This window comes from Symphodus melops, assembly GCF_947650265.1.
Source record: "Symphodus melops genome assembly, chromosome: 6".
NCBI lineage: Eukaryota > Metazoa > Chordata > Actinopteri > Labriformes > Labridae > Symphodus > Symphodus melops.
Window position 1 is genome coordinate 17,476,906 of NC_136696.1, and position 20,813 is coordinate 17,497,718.

General features: G+C 40.6%; 2 protein-coding genes across 3 annotated transcripts in view; one reads left to right on the forward strand and one right to left on the reverse strand.

The window, feature by feature from the left end:
* tln2b (talin 2b) overlaps positions 1–16,111 on the reverse strand; it is a 73,815-nt gene extending 57,704 nt beyond the window's left edge. For both annotated transcript variants that reach the window (XM_079346148.1, XM_079346147.1), the window contains exon 1: positions 16,010–16,111. The gene's annotated coding sequence lies outside the window, so the exon portion shown is untranslated. The remainder of the gene's footprint in view (positions 1–16,009) is intronic.
* A 2,593-nt stretch (positions 16,112–18,704) lies between these two features.
* Positions 18,705–20,418, forward strand: c2cd4a (C2 calcium dependent domain containing 4A). The gene is made up of 2 exons (XM_079346368.1): positions 18,705–18,827; positions 18,947–20,418. Exon 2 carries the CDS (start codon positions 18,974–18,976, stop codon positions 20,318–20,320), a length of 1,347 nt encoding a protein of 448 aa, XP_079202494.1. The 5' UTR covers positions 18,705–18,827; positions 18,947–18,973; the 3' UTR covers positions 20,321–20,418.
* Positions 20,419–20,813: the final 395 nt, after the last annotated feature.

Genomic DNA, 20,813 nt, shown 5'->3' on the forward strand with positions numbered 1-20,813 from the left:
ACCCCAAAAACTTGATTTATTATATAAAACAACCAAAGGGTTTCTTACTGTCCACATTAGGAATGTATTGTTGCATTTGTATAATTCATGTGCAAGAAGCCCGTAGACAATTTAATATTAATGCTGTCGTTCTGAGAAAAGTGTGCAGACAGTATTTAAATACAAAGCTTCAGCAGAAACACATGAACTTACTACACCAGGAGAGGAATAACGATGCAAGCTTTCAGCGCCACGAGTCATTTAGGATATCAACTTCCCAAAACAGATTCATCGGCAGTTTTTTTTTTAAACAAGATCCTGTTCAAGTTTATTTTTCATGCATCATATCCTCTCACATTTAAAAGGCATATTTCCTCACAGTAAGCTCTAAATGACAGAATTTGATTTACAAAATTAACAACATAAATAACCATCTGCGAACCTTGGCATGGCATTCAAATGTTTGGATAAGAGAGCAAACTATACTTTACAGGAGCTGTTCTCTCCTCCCTGCTATACGAGTGTAATTAAATACTGTGACTGTGAAAGACAGAGAATTTGGTGAAGGACGAAGCCAAAGTAAGAACAGCTCTGTTTTATAATCCACACACAAACTGTAAGAGTATCCAGTCCTTGACGCAAATACAGCTTTATGGCTTACACTGCGCTGATTAAAAATCTATGAAAGCATGGAGCCCATTTAGTCTTGGTAGGAGCTATATAAAGACACACAGGATGGTAGCTACTGTATATTCTGTGGTGGAGCCAACAGTTTGACACTGGGTTTGATTGATTCAAACATGCAACTACAGAATTTGTCACAGGCTGTTGTTTTTCTTTTTCTTTCATTGAGCCGCTCATCATTAACCGTTCTACATGTTGGTTTTCTTTTGCAACAGGAACATATGAAAGTGAAACAAAACATTACCCGTTCAGGTTTGTATGTTGGTGTGCTTATTATTGTTACACAGAATGCCTTTCCACTCTGCTGAATTGCCTTAAGTCCACTAAGTGATCTGTAATGTACTCACGTCCTGAGGGATTGTAAAAAACACCAATTGCCCAGTGTAGAGAACAAACAATAGTGATGTTTGCCAAGAAGGACATTCAACATCAGAAATGCAGACTAAACAGTACAAAAAGAACATTTATCAGCACATATAAAGTAAAACATTAAGATCACTCACTCGCAGGTGAGGCAAACATAGTGATAGTCTCTTTACATTGACTTGCCTTGCCTTGTCCCATGTGAGCACATTTAACAAAGGCCAAATTGTGACGACGAGATGATTGGGTCAGAGCATCTCTATAACACCAGCGGGGTGTTGCTGGTCTGCAGTAGTCAGTACGGTCCCTCTGACAAAGGTGGACTGGTAACAAGGGCATATGCTCATATATTGGTGTAGGGAGTGAAAAGCTGTCCTTTGTGTTCTGATCCAACAGAAATCGGGATAGAAAGGTGTTAGAACAAACAGTGCATATAGGGCTGCACGGGGTCAGGGTGTCAATGCTGACCCCTGTCCATCACCAGGAGTGCCTAGAATCGGTATGTGAGCATGAAAAGCTAAGAACTGGACAGCACAGTGATGGAAGAAGTTGACCTTCGCAGATAGGGAATAACTTGACCCTCCAAATTCCCCAGAGGGGTCCCATCATACATTCAGAAAGAAAACTTCATTTCTATGATATACCTTACGGTTGTCCTGTTAACGCAAGTTTCTATCGAGTTCAGTCCATGATAGAAAACGTCCACATATAAGACAGAGCAGCTTCACGTCATTCTGTACACACCAGTCAACTCACTCTGACTAATACTAGGAGAGACAGACTTATCACTTCTGTCTGTGACCCAACATATCTGACGCTAAGACTCTGTACGTGCTCCACACAAAAATGTTGTTCACAAAGAAAATACAGCAACATGTGAATGAAATATACAGTACAAAGGGTGTACTGTGAAAGGATATTGTTTGTCCTATTTTTAGACCTGCAAGCCACATGGCTCTCGGGACTCTTGGAGGGTCGAACCACTTAGTTCATAACACACAGTGCATGCTAATGAATGAATAAGGAAACATTCATGGTCCCAAGAAGATGGATCCTTGTGATTTTATTACGCAGCTTGACTAGCTGATAAGTGGACTTCATTTTTCTGATCTGAGGCGACAGGTGTTACGTCATCATCCAAACCTTACGCCAATTAAGAATTTTAAGCACGCTATTATATAAATAGTTCTCAAGTAAAACAACATATTTGCAAAAATCAGCACGTTAGCAATGATGTCGTCCACTGTTCCACAAGAAAAGCTGTCGACTTTCGGCCTGTTGAACAAAAATGTTCAGCATTAAAACACTTGCTTGACCAAGTGGATTGTTTTTTCCTGTTCAATAGTGCCTCACAGAGAACATCTGTTTCAGTAGTGGAACTATTGGCACCATTTTTTGAACAGCTCATGCAAAGGTCCAAATACTTCAGATAAGTGACTTTGATGTTGAGCACCACAAAAAGTCGCTTTCATAGCACACACTCATCATCTGCCTCTGATTTCTGGCTACGGCAAGTTAATTGCTCACTCAGCTGAACAGATTGTCCAACCACACATGCAGGAAACAAGACTTTCCATTTTATATCATTTCATGCGTCGTGACAAAACAGTTTGTCAGCATGACGGATAGTTTAACTTCATTGTGTGGTTGATTGTCACAGTGTGTACTCTGAAGGTCATTCTCAGGACGCTGTATTGCTGTCACTTTAGAGTGACCCGGCTACTGTTTAGCTAAGCAATTTGTCACATTTCGTGTAACAGAGTCTCGCTAATTGCTCTGATAAAATTTGTCAACACGGCATACAACTCATTAACACTGCCACAGTCTTTTTAATTAGATAAGTTGGGCGTTTAGGGACATGATTTGTGCTTCTTTTTCCAGTTACTATAATAGCATTTTATTATCCCCACTTAACAGAACACCTACAAATTGTATGTTATCAACAGCCAGTTTGTAATACATGGGTTTTCATTGACAGCTTGTGGCTTTTTGTCCTAAACTGAGGAATGAACTGCTATCTGACATCAGGCAATCATCTGCTACAGAGAGTGTGTGTGTGTTCGATATCTAATAGGGCTTTCACACTTGCAGAAAAAAAGTGCTGATATTTGCCAGAGTATGTGTGAACACAAACAGCTGAATTTTCCGTTCTGTCTTCACTCCTGCCAGAGCCCTAGTATTTTTTCCGCAGCAAGTCTGAGTGAGCTGATGCGAGATCGCAGCAGGATATCATCTGGCGAATTTACCTTGAGTCAAAGGGAGGGATAGTGACGGCAATATACTGCGACTGCTGCATGCTGCGCGATCTCCGTGAACGTATCAAACGACTGCATTACGTTTTTTGTTCATTAGTACGTTGCTGCTCTTTTGTTGATAGTGTGATTCAATTGAACTGCACATAGCTCTGATATAAAGGCAAATATTCTCATTATAGCATCATACATCGAACTCTGTCTGCATTTTCCATACCAGTGCATAAAGGTCACATGGATCTAATGCATTCACTAATTATATTAATGTTGTTCCTCTCACTGACTCAAACAGAAACATCAGATATGCTGCCATTTAATTATATACTACTTTGTGAAATTCAAAGCTTTACACTAAAATGTACAGAACTGATTTGAAGATCCACGTAGCCTGTGACCCAGAGAAGTCCCAGATGAACTGCGAATACTTAATCTAATCTTCTACAGTGTAGTTTAGGTTAATAGGCTTTCAAAATGAACTCAAACAAATGATGTGATAGTTCTCATCCATTCTGATTTCCCTGCAGGATATCATTTGGAAATGGAAGTTTTAAAGTGAGCCAGCATGCACTAAAGACTTAAGTGGGTTAAAATGAAAAAAAAGTACATCAGTTAGGACAGTTAAGAAAAATGTACAATTGTATATAATACAGACAAAATAATTCCATCTCGAGGAAGAGTAATTAAAACAATATTAAAACTGCTTCAGTGCTACAAGAACGAGAGTGTGCCGTTTTCACTTGCCACAATTGTTTTCAGTGCCTTACCTTTAAAATCAATCAGGTATGCATGGATGCATGAATAAATGAGTCACAACTGTCGCTTTGACCACGATGTCAGCACAAGGTCGGCGAACAAAAATGGACTCTTTTATGTTTTTTCTAAAAAGACTTTATATTTAAAAGGTTATAGATCTATATTTCTCACTCCTCACAATCACATTTTTTTTAAACGTATTAACAAGTCACATATGAAGAATTGATTATAAAACTATGGTCATTTGATTCTTATCTATTATAAGGAAAAATGTGTTTATTAGGGGTTTGGAAATCAAGGTATTCTTTGACCAACGTAGGCCTTGTCCACACGTAGCAGGGTTTTTTGTAAAAACGAAGATCCTGCCCCCTCCGTCTAGAAAAAAAACGTAGGTACGCACAACCTCGTTTTTAGAAAAAACTTCATCCACACGTAACCGCATACATTTAAGCACATTCATACTGTTTCCGACTGAAACACAGGTCGCATATGTGATGTAGTATGTCGCAGGCAGTGACGTTTCGAAACGCAAAACCCCGGTTATTGACATCCACATGCAAACGCATAAACGGAGAATTCGCAAATCTTCACTTTGGTTGGAGGTTTTTAAAAGCTCCGTATTTGATGACATAAATCTGCTTTTTCGTGTGGATGAAAGGCCAAAACGTAGAAAAAAATCTTCGTTTTGTGAGATACCTGGCTACGTGTGGACGGAGCTTCACTCTAGTTTCAAAGAAGTCTAAAAAAAGATTTTATTTGAAATGGCATATACACCTCACTAACATCTGTATCTATATTCTTTCTTGTCGTTTGTCATCCCACCACAGCTAAAGGAAAAGACAGGCAGATGGACTGCAGGCTCTGGGTGAGCGCACGAGCATAAAAGCAGGCAAGCATGCAGGCAGGCAGGCAGGCAGGCAATAAAATGTACCCTCCTCTGTTCTCTAATAACTGGACAAGCCATCCATTTCATCGTTGCCTCTTCGCAGATTCCTGACAGGTTAGTATCATCCGTATCATTGACAGAGTGTGGGAATAAAAACAACCTGCCAACCTCCATATCCAGCACGGGTTAACAAGACAAAAAAAGTTACGCTTCAGAGGTCTGTGTGGGAAGAGAAGAAGCCAGCATCTTAGCACCATCTCTGCTGCTGTCTCCTAAACTTCTACATCTAATTGTGAGGCAGTGCACACAGCTGTGGCTCCGGAGTGGGGTACCCATTCTTTAATCTCTCATTTTATATGACATCGACATGTAATCTCCATCTAGCTACCATGGGAGCAGCAAGAGAGGCAGGAAATGAAATCAGTGCTGTGTCTCTGCGCTGGCTGTTACTTTATTAGCATGGGCACTACAGATGTAGCAGTAAATCTGATTTATTAGAGGGCAACAACCAAAGCACCACAGACAGATAGAAAGATTCATAAAAGCAGGAGAAAGGGACATGTTGTATTGTTTATCGAAGCCTTACCGAGAGCAAAAAGGATAGTAGTTTATCTTTTTTTATTCACATCTTGTACCAAAATTCTATCTATCTATCTATCTATCTATCTATCTATCTATCTATCTATCTATCTATCTATCTATCTATCTATCTATCTATCTATCTAATTTCCTCACGTCTCATCAATCTAAAGAACTTCATCTCTATTTATTTAACACACATCTCATATCGAATGGCGGCCCGGGCTTAGTTGGCAGAGTCGGCCGTATTTGTTTTAAATATGGATACTTGGCAGTAGAAATTCGATAATTTATCACAGTAGTCGGGACAAAGACATATTGCTGTATTGCCCCACCTCTAGTCACCTCATTAGAGTGTGTGCTGTAGAAAAAACTCAACAGCCAACCTCCAACATTGATCCTTTTTTTTTTTTTTTTTTTTTTTTTACCATTAGCAAGCGATTCATTCTTTTTTTTTTTAGGTACATGAAGGCTCCAAGCAGCACAGCCGTAAGAAGTCAAAAGGTTAAGTGCCTTCTGGTCTTGGAGTGAATACTCCTTTGGTATCCATGGAGATATTATGGAGAAGTATACCACATTATGCTATATTGGCTGCTCATAAGAGAACCATTGATATACAACACCCTTCACAATTTCTGGAAAAAAAAAATAGAGATTCCAAATGATTAGTCATGCACTCCCATGGGACTGAGAAGCTAAGGAGGGGGATGTGTAATTCAATTAGTCCCACAGTTCTGCACTGAAGAGAGGCAGACAGCTCCATCTCATTGAGACATTTGTAGGCCTGCTCTATCTATGAACACAAGACATTGGCAGTGATGTTAGTTGGAATTAAAGATAGTCTCTCCTACTAAAAGTCTGCAGAAGAAAGAAAAAAAAAAATATCGGAATTTTAAGCATTAGCGATTGCGAACATTTCCTCCTTGAATACCCTTTGCAAACACTCCCTATATACAACAAGGGGCTGAATGAGGAGGGCCAAATGTAAAAGAGAGCAAAGTGAGCCGCCTTTCATGACAGTTCAGCCACATTCTCAGCAATGCCTCTGAGCCTGTGCCATGTGTCGAGGATGCTGTCTCCCACTGAAGTTGCATACAGATCGCCCTTTCAGAGTGCAACCTCCTCCGTCGTCTCTTTGTCCCTCCTCCCTGTGGGAAATGTGTAGAGCTTCAAAGAGCCTCACTCCATGAGATTCCTGTAATTTATGACAACCTTATCCCAGGGCCAGAGAAATCAAATCACTGTAATGTAGAGCATGTTTCCCAGTATGGGCTGTATACGCAGGTAGACCGTAGATCACAAATAAATGGCTGGGATTCTGACAGTCATTAAATAACAGCATCAATAATCCCCCATGTGGCAGCACTACATTTGATTTTGGGATTATGAAAAGGGCATGAAAGTATAGATAATAAATTAGACACAGCAGAAACAAATCAGAAGAAAGGAAGAATTGCAAGAGGCACCGGGCAGCACACCAACCACTTTATACCAACTCTACAACGGGAGGATCATTAATTCTAAAATGACCTTTGACCTCAGGCTGGCACTTACACCTGGATATGTCATATGATTCTGTACCCGGCAGGCTGGAGTAAGAGGCTGTGATCTCGTTGGTACAGCCTGACAGGGGTAGCATGTCCACTGTGGGTGGGCAGCTACTCTCCCTTGGCTTCAGGTTCATCAATCTCCCAACTGAAGAAACTAAAAACTCCACAGTGAGAGGAGCAAACAGCTGCCATGTAGTGGACTGAACAGATGGTGGTGATGGCAAGAAATTAACACTGAGCCATTTTAATCTTATACAGAGCATCTCCTTTTAGGCAAGAAGGGATACATGTCAGCAACTTAAGCACTTCAAATCTACTTAGGAGACATTCTTTTGGCTTTTTTTTTTCTTCCAGTGAAACATACTTTCATTACGAAATATTTGGAGCAAAGGACCTCTTGCAAGCCTAGGAATTTGTTTCCACTTCCATCAGTATTTGAAAATGTTTTGATAAAAATGAGCCTTTTGGACCAAAGCCCTCTAACTCACTGAATGAGGGAGTAAATGGGCCGAATGTGGCAGCATATCTTGTCATTCAACATACAAAACACTTTGAAGTATCCCTAATATTTTATTTTTTAAGTTTGTATGTGCACTGTATGACAGAAGGTGAAAGCCCACTGGGCATTTGAATTCAATGTAACACTATAAACTTTATAATAAACCTTTAAAATGCACAGTCTTTCCAAAAGGACAGAAACCTTCCTTAGAGTTTTAAAATTAACTATAGGCTATTGGTAGCACAGATATTTTTCTTTATGACCAAGCTGCTGTCAGCCCATAGAGCCTCATTAAGGGTTTGAAAATCAAAGCTACAAAGCTATTACTTTGTCCAAATAGCCACTGTTTCATCTAATTATTATTGCACACAGCTATTAGCAGTCCAGATATTATGCTTCCACAAAATGAAAAGGAGCAATTCTTCCAGCCTGAGTGCCGGGGAAGAGCTCTGTGGCAGAGCGCAAGCACAATACATAAGGTAGGAATATAATGGTTGGCCTATTTAGGGCTTTATCAAGATGATGTTTCAATTTACATGAAACATGGTGCATTCATGTTGTGTTGTACTTAACATCATCGAAACAATGGCCACTGATGATTGACTGGCTTTGACGACAGGATGGATTCAGAGCAGTGGATTCAGTGGAACAATAACTTAATAAATAACACAATTCTTCTACTGAATGACGAGCTTGCTGCACCGAGCACGTTTCCAAGCAGGTGAAACCAGTGTCACGGCAGAACAGCCGCTGGGCAGAAATGAGAGAGCACACACTGGACGGGAAACAATCACATAGGTAATGTGCACATGATATGATATTTTTGATGATTGTGTCAACAGTTTGTATAGCCCCCGGTCTCTTTCCCCCTCCCCTCCCTTAGAGGTCGAATGATGTCATAACGCCTATGTTTAAAGGACATGAAGACTGAACGCTTGCTTTTGTTCCATGTGATGCAATACCGATTTTTTTCATCGCAATTGCACAAAATCTCGGTGACCTTCCAGAGAAACAAACATGCAATCCATCTTTTAGATGCGGTACAGCAATCGTGCATTCTGTAAGATGCCATGGTGTGTCACCAACAGCCCAGGATGTGTTGATAAAAACGGACGGTAAGAAAAACATGCCCTGAGAAAAGAGATTACATTGGAATCTACCTCAGGAGAATGCCAAGTTCTCCCTCCCTTTAGCGGCAGCCGAAACAGTTAAACAAAATTAAACACAAATTCAAGTCAGCTCCCTGAATTGGATTTTCCAGACAATGCATGTTCTGAAGAAAGTCAACATTTATATTCAGCTCTTGTTCAGCTCAGAAAGAGAGAAAAAAAACCCCAGCCTCCCAACAAACAAGGTTACAGCATGAAACATCAGGATTTTGTATAATTAATGCCTGACTTGAATTAAAATGTCTTCCTTTAATGATTTTACGCCGTCAGGCCAGGTGACCTTATTCCCACGACGAACGTTTAGAATTTATGTCGCACTCGACCCCGACGATCAGCATAACAACTAAGGTTGACTCAACACATTTCTGAGGGCAGAGGACTGAGACAGTTATAAAATGAACACATTAGAAAATGTTCTTTTCAGCGGTCTGTGTAGTCATCCAAGTCATAGTTCAATTAAAGCTTGAATCAAAGACTAAATGGATTAGTTGAAGATATTATCTTAAATACTGCCATGTGTTTCTATTTACAACCAGTTGTCTTGATAGATTTGAGTTTAGTCATTTTAGAGTCCAGTTTCCTTTGGAGCTTAAAAGCACTTATTGCACATAGATAAACAAATGAAAAATTAAAATTGTCTAGTTCATTTAAGGAAAATGTCACCTTTTTCATCTTGGTGATTCCAATAGTGCTACAGTAATGAGTGATTTATTTGAGAACATTACCCAGCTAACAAAACTAGACATGTGACATTCTCACAGTTTTTTTTTCTGCTACAATCTTTGACAAAATATCAAATTGTGATGGCTCGATGACTGGGTCAGGGCTTATCCAAAAGTGCAGCTCTTGTGGAGGGTTCCTGGTCAACAGTCAGTTATGACCGAAGTGGTCCAGGGAAGGAAAACTGATAAAATGTTAACAGGATCACGGGCACCCAAGGCTCATTAATGCACATAGAGAGCAAAGGCAGGCCACAACAAAAGAGCTATACAATGGACATGTAAGCATCAGAACTAGACTACAGAGATATTATATTCTGTTGACCCCTGGAATATGTCCATGCAATCCTTTATTATATGAAAATATTGATTTGTGCAGCTTTAAATAGAATGAGCTAATGAGTCCAAAATGGTAAATATAAGAAAAATGTATTATCAAGACTGCTAATGCCACAAACATATGAGTCAGGTTTATAAGTCCATCTCCAAAAACACAGCATCGAGCGTAACCCTAGAAATCGTCTTCCATTAAAAGGTAACCAGAGAGTCCCTCTGCCCTAACACAAGGTCACTACACTGCTGACTAGCTGAATATACAAGGTTAAAGAAACACTATCACAGTTCAAATTCCATCTGCTAAATGCTTCTGCCACACTAAAAAGAAATCCTGAGGACAATAGTGGGTAAGCAGCTCACAGTTCTTCATTTGAGAATCCAGGTGCTGACATTACAGAGCCCTGAGCAGAGGAAGGGAGACACAGTGAGAGAGAGAGGGAGAGAGAGAGAGAGAGAGAAAGGGGGAGCGAGAGATCTCACTCGGTCAGCAACCCTCACCACCCACAGAGGATCAAAGCCAAGGAGAGCAGTACTTTTCAGTGCTGCTGCTCAGACAGGAGAGTCCTTTCCTCTCAGAAAAAAACAAACAAACACCCCGACAGCTGCTATACACGCAGCAGCATCCAACGGCACGCAATTAACCTTGATGTGATTCTACAGCTATGTCAATTCTGCCTAAAACTAAATCATCAGCACCATTCAACAGCAATATCATTATCTAAATGGCCAACAGGGAATCCGTGCACATTCTATACGTTTGCAGAGGCGCACGCAGTTTCACTAAGATACCATGAAAAATTCATCCAAACTCTGTGGCACACTGAAAATAACTTTACTGTATTTTATTGTGACTGTGAGCAAATTAAGTGTTTCACCTGAAGCTAGAGCTACATTCCCTTTCAGCAATTTCTCTGGGTTTGCTTTATTTGTCTGTTATACCATCTCTCTGTCCACGTGCAGCTTACATTGCACATTATAGGAAAGTTGCACACTCGCTGCTTTTTTGATTTTTGTTTGTGACAATTGTAATATAAGTGTGCAAAACAGTCCATTGTTCCCTGAATAATACATTTCGTAATACTGCGGTGCAGGACCCCCAACACTCAGCTATATTTGCCTGCATGTGAAGTATTATTGATGCAGATCGATGACAAATGGCCAGATCACTGGGATCTCTGCCCCCAATGTCATTGACCTCTGGCTCCATGTGACGCTCCTGGGAGACCCCTGCCAGTGAAAAACACTCAGCATGCTTATGAGGAGGGCCAAAAACATCAGAGCCTCTGAGATCGCCTCTCTCATGTGCTTTGTTTGTGATACGACCACAGAAAAAGCCCTCAAGAGTATGTATTTCTGAAAACACAGCCATTCAAAAAAGGACACAAAAAAAAGCACACTCACTGTTCAGTCTCATTTGAGTGTAACTTGAAGAACTCTACTTAACAAAGAGACACTTTCCAGCAGTTAGATGCTCAAAGCAGAAGTACCTTCAATAGTGTAAAAAGAAGGTAGGCATGTTACAACTAGGTGACTGTTCAACTGGCACAAGCAGCCATTATAAGTGAACAAAGACTCCAGGTGAACAACTGTGTTCTATGGATTCTGTGACCATTAAACCTCATAGAGGAAAGCATGAACAGGAGGGAGGGGTATTGACTTTTTCAGAATAATGTCCCCAAGCACCTTGTGAAGTCTTAGCCAAATGAATTCCTCAGTTTGTATTCAAATGGATTTGTTAAACAGAGACCAGACAGCATTAATTCAGCCACTCTCCCTTTCCAAAGGAGACTATAAATCACATGATCTTTAGCACAAGTATCACATGGTCTTTACCACTGATAATCAGTTCGCTTCGGTCAGAGTGGGTCATGTTCCTGATCATTGCAGTGTTCCTGTGCAACACCAAAATATATATGTTCAATATGTACACAACTGGTTTTCTGCTAAATATACAGTAGTAGTGTCAACTAAACACCAAAACCATTGAATGTAATTTGCTAAATGGCTAACTATTTCAGCAAGTGCTAATTAATTAAACTTGAATAAGACACACTTGCAAACACAGGCATAGCAATTAGGTAAAAGAATAGTAATTGAATTAGCCAAAATTGACTAAATGTGACCAGATTTACTAACAGTTAAGCATAAACCCAACCAGGCAGCCAAAGGTAAGTAGACAGATATTAACTTAAGCTGACAGCCGGTGCTTAGGGAACCCTCAGATCACACATCTTTTCCTTTATGCAAGTAACCCAGTTTCGGGACCCAGTGAAGTTAGACCTGCCATGAAGTCAGGCCTGTCGCCTGCTACTTACGAGTCGACTGGCACATAATTTGATCCGCTGATGAAAAAACGCCGCTGAGCCTCTGACCTAAAGCGACGGCATTTACTGACCTACTTCCTGAATCTGCTTACACATCTGTAGCACGGAAAAAACCACAAGTACAGTAACTACTGTGTCATTCACTACTGCTAGATTTTTTTTTTTAATTTACACCTCAGCTAGATTTGATTGATTGAAACAAATGATGCATTGTTCTGCATGATTTCCAGACAAACCAAACTAATACATTGCTACTTTATCCAGCGTTATCAAAGCAAACACTGTACAGTACACAGCTCTGGAACAACATTCAAATGACCTGTGAATAAAGCCCTGACCGTTCTGAATGGAGCACGAAGTCAGTGCCATCTCATGCTATGACAATCTTTCATTACAATTAAGATCAACCTTCCATAGAATCTGGATGTAGACTGGGAATGTAATCTGGTGTTTGCTCACTAAAAGACAGCCCATATGTATTATAGCTCTCACACATTGACTTCTTGCCACATTCATCATCTCTTGGCAAAAATAAAGGAAATTATGAATCATGCCGATTGATGTTCTAACAGAGGAGTGTGAATAGCAGCCAGCTTATACGTCGACCTCGTGTTCCATAGAAACAGAGTTGGAAGCGAACCAGGCCCCTAAAAAAAAAAAAAAAAAGGCTGCGATCACAAAGACAGTGAAGAGAAAACACATAAGAGAGGTCTAATTCTTTAGTAAACACGGAACACAAAAGCTTGGTCACAGCCCACAGCATGGGGTGTGTTTTCATTTCCACCTCCTACACACTCATGCATTAAATATGGTTCAACAATCACACTCTCCAATGACTCTTAAACCCCATACTTCCCAAACTCTAGCAGAACATTTCCTGGGGAATTCCAAGCAGGAATGTATTCTTGATGACGGAGCAGCAACAACAGCTGAGAGGGAAAAAAATCACTTTCTAGTGAACTGCCCAGAAATACTGAGGCTTTGTCTCTAAAATTAACTTATCCTAGACACCATGTGGCCATAAATACTTACTTTTGAATCCAAGACCTGGTTAGTGTCATTTATGGAACAGTTTTAAAATTGCATAGTTCTCCGTTGGCAGTAGCTGTAAAATACGACCGAACTGACTCTTAGTGCTTCATCAGAGCATTAAGTCCATTTTTATAGGAACATGTTTAAAACATGCAATTCCCAGGAAAATGAAGCGCTAAATTGAAGGTGTAATATAAAGTTGTTGCAGCAGAGATAGCCTTAATAGATTCCCATAATACAAAATCACTTTGGTAATGGCCTCTTCAATAGTTGGAAATGAGTGGGGAAAGCCACCATTTCAATAGAGCTGGGTTTTAATTACCACAGCAAAGCAACATTAGAGGATTTAATGTGTTTTTGGTTTGACAGGAGGAATGTATTTACTTTTTTTATTTATAGTGATTGAAGCTACAATTTAGTTGAAAACTCAGTGATTCATTTTTACACAAGCCTTTAAACTTGCAAACATAGCCTTTATAAACTTGGCTCCTTTTGAATGGTATCTTCTTCTTTTTTTTTTACATCAGTTGCCCCTGGCACAGGCATGCTGCATATGAGCTTGTGACATTGTGTTGCTGTGATCTAATTATATCTATGTATTATGGTGTGAGGAAATGTACAGTGTGGGTTGTTTAGACGCCAAACATGGAAAAAAAGGACCCACTTCTTTAACTAACAAAGCCGAAAAAAAAAGAAAAAAAGAAAATCATATTCACGAAGAGCTGATATTAACAGCTTCAATATCTCCACACAATGAGGTATAGCTGAATTCGCTCATATTACTGCAAACATTGTGTCCTTCCATCTCCACAGAGAGCACAAATATGTTTTCACACACATAAGCAAAGCTGTAATGGCAAGTCTAAACATAAACACATTAATCCTACAGACAATCCTGCTCAATTCTATGACAACGAGAGGATATTCACCATTCATAAAGCTGTTTTCATCACCATGTAATCTGGAGATTATTCATTATTGGCACATTTTGCCATATCAGCATTTCAATGAAACGTTGTCTCCATTCTTTAGGGCTTGCACATTTCATCCTTCAACTTACCCTCATTTCAAGTTGTTACAGATCAAGTACAAGGAAAAATAGAGATAATGTTTTCATCACCTTATGAAATAAACAAGATTGATAATTCAGTACAGAGCGCATTAATCCAAACGGTTTATTTACACTGACCGCAAGAGTTCATGTTCATTTCTCTCAGGTAGTTCATTCTATCAGACATGAAGCTGACCAAAACTGAAAAGCAACACTGGTGATGTTTGACATCTCAAACTGTTAACATCCAACTTATTCAGTCTTGACACACACACTGTTTTGACTTTCCTCTGGTCAGAAAGACAGAATATATCGAACCTCTGTGCAGCCACCACATTCAACAGAATCAGTAAGTCTTACCTTGTTGCATTTAAAGTAAAAACAGACAGCGTTAAATGGATGAAAGAACATGTAACAATGCTGCTGCTGCTGCTACACAAATAAACATCCCCTACAGTGTGAATGAGGGATGGTTGTATCCTATGCTAATTTGTGCCTTACTGTACCACCAGGGAGTACATTTTTAGTATGAATACTCCCAACTGGAATCAAGCCCACAGCGCCCTGCCTCCCACATTTATCTTACTGTATGAAGCAATCCAAAAATCACAGCTGTCTGCTATGTGCTGATACAGCTTGACTTTCTTTTAGATACATCACTCAGAGAAAACATGTCATCAGTCTGAGACCCCCTTCATGCCACGAGTACCCTTGAATTGACCCTTAATATCCAAGATGCCAATCATAGAGAACACTCAGCTGCTCTATACTGTAGGAGGGTGGGGTGTTTTTTTTTTTGGTTTTTTTTAAACCAGTAGCAGCTGAATCTTTTTAAGTAAACTAGAACATCACCAACATCATCAGTCCCTGTGTTGGAGTACCATTTATTGCCCCATACCTGAGTGAAACAACCATAGGTCACAGATCATTAAGCATCTATTTGCAAGTACAGCACATGTGAGCTGTTAAAGAGAGACGAAATAGGCATTCTCCTTCCTAGTAGAGGTATACTTCTATATCCAGATTTAGCATGTGCTTTTACCTTTGGAAACAGACAGGTGACGGGAACAATTTACAAGCAAAGGGTTGTAAGGCTATTATGCCTCTAGCACACTCCACTAACTTGACCAAACTGGACATTACAGCGTATCCCTAAGCGAATTCAGCCCACATTTTTTTGTCTGCCAACTGTTCATCAGTGGTCACATCCCTGCAAGCGCACTACAGTCTCATGCCGACCATGTAGCTTTGATGATGAGCCCATCCAGATAACATTCAGGTCAAGTCCAAGTGACCGTACAGCACATTTTCTTGGCAACAGCAGAAATGCGAGAGCAGGACAGTATTAGTTTTCCGTTTGGCCCACTTCTAAGAACGAAACACGTCAAAAAACCCGAAACATTTCACATGAAGCAACCTCGCCAAACAAGTAGGTCAATGAAACAGTGTCTTTTCTCTCAATGTCAAAAGCAGTCAGTGACATTTAAGACATTCATTTGACAGGCTCCTAATAAACGCCCCGGATGGAGCGAACCGATGGAGGTTAAATCCACACAGTAATGCAGGGAGATGGTGAAGTAGGAATACACCGCACACATCATGTGAAAAGGTCGTCTGCAGACTGTTTGATATGAAATGTTTTCAGCGCTTCTGCTGAGCCAACACCGCGGTCCGGCTCCCCGTAGTGAGCCCATTTGGGATGAGCAGCACCTTCAAAACAAGCGCCAGTCTTTCAAAAAACACACACACACACACACACACACACACACACACACACACACACACACACACACACACACAGCGAATTAAAAAAAACGAAGGCAAACATCCTACCTGATGACTGACTCGTTAATGCATGCGACTGGTCTTGGATGTAGGCTAGGCGACACACACCACAAGCGGGTCAGATCAGCCTGCTTTGCCTCCTCCACGGCATCAAGCCCCTCCTCGTTTATCGTACAGAAGAGAGAGAGAGAGATGGGGAGGGAGGGGAAAAAAAAGAAAAACGACTGCATATCTATGCGCTGAAAAAGGAAGCGGCGTCACACTCTCCCATGTTTTGTGATAATCATAGACGTAACCAGATGAAGATGTATGATGGACAATATTTTGTTTATTTGAATGAGGTATTCTGAGAGATAATGAAGACCTGACGTGCACATTTAAAGATGAAGGCACGACAATCTTCGAGTGACTGAATTCTCTTATTTTGAAAAGGCTTTGAATCTGTGCATCTAAGTACACCTGCCAAAAGCGTGTCAGCAGATCAACCATCAGCTGAGTATGGTCGGTGTTCCTGTGGTTTTTACCACTTGGACAGAAAATCAATGGCACATGAAAGATTATGTTACTACTGGCATCCGGGAAATATCACACATTATCGTGCGGTTCATGTCAAAGTAATGACATCTGCACAGTAACGTGTAGCCTGTTGGGATATTTAAAAGCAGCTGAGCAGTCTTGGAGGGTCTTTTCAAGCAGAATGGTGAATATATTAACAATGTGGGCTACTCCTATTCAATTTGCAGATCATGCATTTATACTGTTGTACACCATTGTTTACAGACAAGTGTATGTTAAATATTTTGAATCCGACTTCATCTCTGTCGGTTTATGATATGTGGGTGTACGGTTACTTAACGTGAGCATATACTGTCCCCTTGTGGACATACTCAAGCATCAATACAAAGTAAATCCAGAAAAATTGGGACGACAAGGCTTGGATGTTAAGTTTTATTTACTAGTTACATCTTAATGTAATCTATCTATTCAACCTATTGAATATATATATATATATATATTCTGTCTGGTTGGGAGGAGTGTTCTTGACTGATTTGAACTTGAACACAACTTCAGAAAATGCAGGGCAATTTCCTATAATCTGTTGTTAATCACAACTATCGCTCAAGTGTCAATTTCAACATTTCAGATTTGGTTAAAGTACACCTGCCTGCACACAGAACCACAGAAGGTGGCATGTCTGAACATGTGTGATCCCAATGGTCTCATGGTCAGTTTTTAGATACATAAGGTTTGTTCAGTACAGAGTGTCTGAAAAGTACGCCTTATTACCTAATGTGTCTTGAACATTTTGGAAAACATTTCCCAGAAGAGTCCTCACTTAGGACCCGTTTCTGGTCTAACGTTGGGCATGACATCATTATGTCCTTAAGTGCCCAGTGATATGGTAACCAAGTTACGGCACTTGAACCTTGGCCAAGGCAGAGTGGCGCTTCTTCACACGATCCCTCCACTCCTCGACCACTCTCTTTAAAGCAGGGCAAATAAAGCCAAAGGACCAAGTTAAAGTTCACTGTAAACGTAAATACAAGCATATTTGTCATCATTGACACACAGAGTTTTTCAGTTGAACTTTTAAAGTTGTTTTTCAAAAGAATTTCTAAGATTGAGAAGTGACTTAAAAGTACGGCAACAAGTTTTCCAATACAGAACCCATTTGGTAACTGTCATCTCTCGTGCATTTTAGTGACTATGTAATACAGCTGCTTCCTCTCCACCACAAGAGGGTAGCACTGACCTGACAAATATTTAAACGAAGGCTCAACCCCTCAAGGGACAAAGTTCGGTGTGGATGTAATAAATCGATGTAGTAATTGTACCCAGTATCACTCGTTTACTTAAAAAAACAAACAGCACTGATAAAAGCGACAATACGTGTAGTTTCCTCCTGACAAGACCAGTTCTTTAAAATGATGAAGGGTTTTGTTCATGAATTCATACTTTAAGTATTCACGTATACTTTATAAAAATATAATGAGGTTGTGCTCCGCCACAAGATTACTTTAAATATTTCTGATCCCAGACTTATATGACTGTGTGACTCGGACAATATGAATAAGTAGATTGGTGAATTGTGTCTTGTGTATTCCAAGGAGAAGTCTTTCGGTAATTAAATGTGTCCAGGATTTCCAGAACTGTTATAACAGTTATAAAAGTAGGAACATAGTCAAACCAATAGAGTGTTGGAGTCAGGAAAAATACAGTTAATTAATATGCTGGTTCTTCCAGTAAGACAATTATTTAAATGTAGTCATCACTTACAAGTTTTAAAACATATTCAGGCTCAGCTTAGTCTTGATTATTTCTGTCATTAATAACATTCAGTAACACTAGGCCAGCACAAGTATTGGCACTAAAATCTAGCAAAATAATTCAGTATTTGAATCTTATTAAGTTATTTTCTACATGTCAAAACAGCAAGATCACACACACCATCTGATTAAAACTAATGAAAAAGCAAAGTACATTAAAAGCCAATGTTTGTCTAATCATGGTTAATTTACTAAAAGAAGTGACCTATCATTCGAAACAGTACATTTGCTTCTACTGTGTCTCTGGACCTCTGTTGTGGCCGGGATATTTCCATGGGAACCTGTGGCTAAGGAGAGAGGGAGGATCCTGTTTGAGCAGCAGAGGGGGTGGGGGTTAGATTTACTGGTTTTCTGCTTGATTTAAACTGTCTACGTCTCTCAAACAGCCACAGATGTGCTGGTCTTGACAAAGAGGGAACCTCCATCTGCTCTCCAGAGAGCTGTGCAATATTCTTCCAACAGCCCGAACTTTTTTTCTTTCTTTCAGTCCATCCTGTTCAGGTCAAACTGGTGGATTATCTATTTCTTCAGATAAAAAGGTAAGAAAGAAAGAAAAAGAAAAATCTTCAATCACATTTTCACCATATATATATACTTTTATATGTGGTTAATTTTAGTTAATGCCAAAACTTAAAATTTCCTCCATTTGTTTTTGCAGCGTTTCGCAATTTGTCTCAGAGGACCCATGTGGGTGGTGGAGAAGATCCGTGTGTCTGTGGAGAGATCTAACTTGCCTATTCCATCAGCGGAATTCAGCTTTAAAATTGGCGACATTATGTTTGGAGAAAAAGCCGACAAAGCCAAAAGGATTTCACTCTGTCCTAACGTCATCACCCCTGACAATATCCCGGAGTTCTGCATCCCCCCGACCATCCCATCCCTGCAGGACTTAAAGAATACTGAGCAGAGTCGAGTCGCTCGTATTATCAAGGTGTCACCCTGTGAGAGGGTGAACCCTGAAATAGAGGTGATGCATCATGAGCCCCTCAACCCACACATTATCCAGGTGGAAAGTGTGGACGAAAGCCCCTACGATGGTGCGAGTGATGAGGAGACTACCAATGCAGACCCCCAGAGCCAGGCTGCCTTGTCCCTTCCACACCTGGCCAAAGCTCAGACCTGCTACGGCTTCTGCACCTTACTGGAGAGCCCCCACACCAGGAGGAAGGAGTCGCTCTTTCACTCAGATCCCAGCTCCTCTCCCCTACTTTTGCCCAGGAGTCACTCCAGCATGTGTACCAAAGCATCCCCCTCCACCTCGCCCTCCTCCTCTCCTTCCTCATTCAGTCTTAACACCCTGACCTCCAGGCTTTCCCCAAGAGGATACACTCTGAACTGGCAGACCACTCTGGACAGTGATACCACGTCCTCTACTGAATCCTCGCCTTTCAGCTCGCCGCTACTGACCAGGTGCCCTCCTAAGTCTTCCCTCTTCAAAGCACTGAGCCATGAACTGCTGCTGTCAAGGAACATGAGGAAGGCAATGGTGTCCAGAAACAATTCCCTGTCCACAGATGAAGGCAGCTCCACAGACAATAGCCCCAATGTCATGAGGAGGGCGTCTGAGGGCTTAGTCGAAGGCCTGCCCAGCGGCTACAGCCTGGCGCCTCCCACCATCTTCCCAGTAGACTTGACTCTGCACAGAGAGAGGGTAATGAAGGAGAGAATGGTGCCCATAGGGAAAGGCGGCACCCTGAGACTCTCAGCAGACTACTGCCCGGAGAACCAAAGACTGCGGGTTCGACTGATCAGTGCGGAGGGCCTCTATCCTCTCTCTGTAGACCCCAAGATCATCAACTGCAGCGTCAGCCTCTGTCTGGTTCCGGGAAAAATCCAGAAGCAGCGCAGCACAGTCATCAGAAAGAGCCGAAACCCCATCTTCAACGAGGACTTCTTCTTCGACGCGATCTCAGAGTTGGACCTCAGCCAACGCTCCCTTCGCTTTAAAGTTGTGAACAAAATGTCCACCCTGAAGAGAGACTATCTTCTTGGTAACTGTGATTTGCCTCTTTCAAGTATTGTGACATTATAAAGCACTTCCTTTATTGAATATTTATGTATTGAATTATTTATTTTCATTTTTGTATAGTACATTTAGATTTTCTAAAGATTAAAATCGGTCAAACCCTTCATTTGTCTGTTATTTATTAATTACAAAATGTGAAAGTTGTCCTTGTCATATCAAACTGTATCTGCACAGACTTATTGGAACAGTTCAACCAATTTCTCCATGTGGATGTTTACAAAGATGATTTCTGAAAAACACAGAAAAAGACTGTCTTCATTTTATAATTGCTCACAAATATCACTTCAAGTCACAAATGTCATTTCTACAATGTTTCCTCAGTGTTGGCGGAACTGCAGCACCAAACTGAGAGAGACAACAACTGTCTCGTGTTTCTCCCGAGCCTGTTGTTTTCTTCCTGACCTTTCTGATGATTAAAAATATCCTGAGAAACAGGTAACCTTAGAGGGGAGTTCTCACTGTTGAGTATGCATAATTATCATCAGTGCACTCTCTGCTC

Coding starts and splice junctions, on each gene's coding strand:
- c2cd4a (XM_079346368.1), top strand. CDS start 18,974: ATGTGGGTGGTGGAGAAGATCCGTGTGTCTGTGGAGAGATCTAACTTG.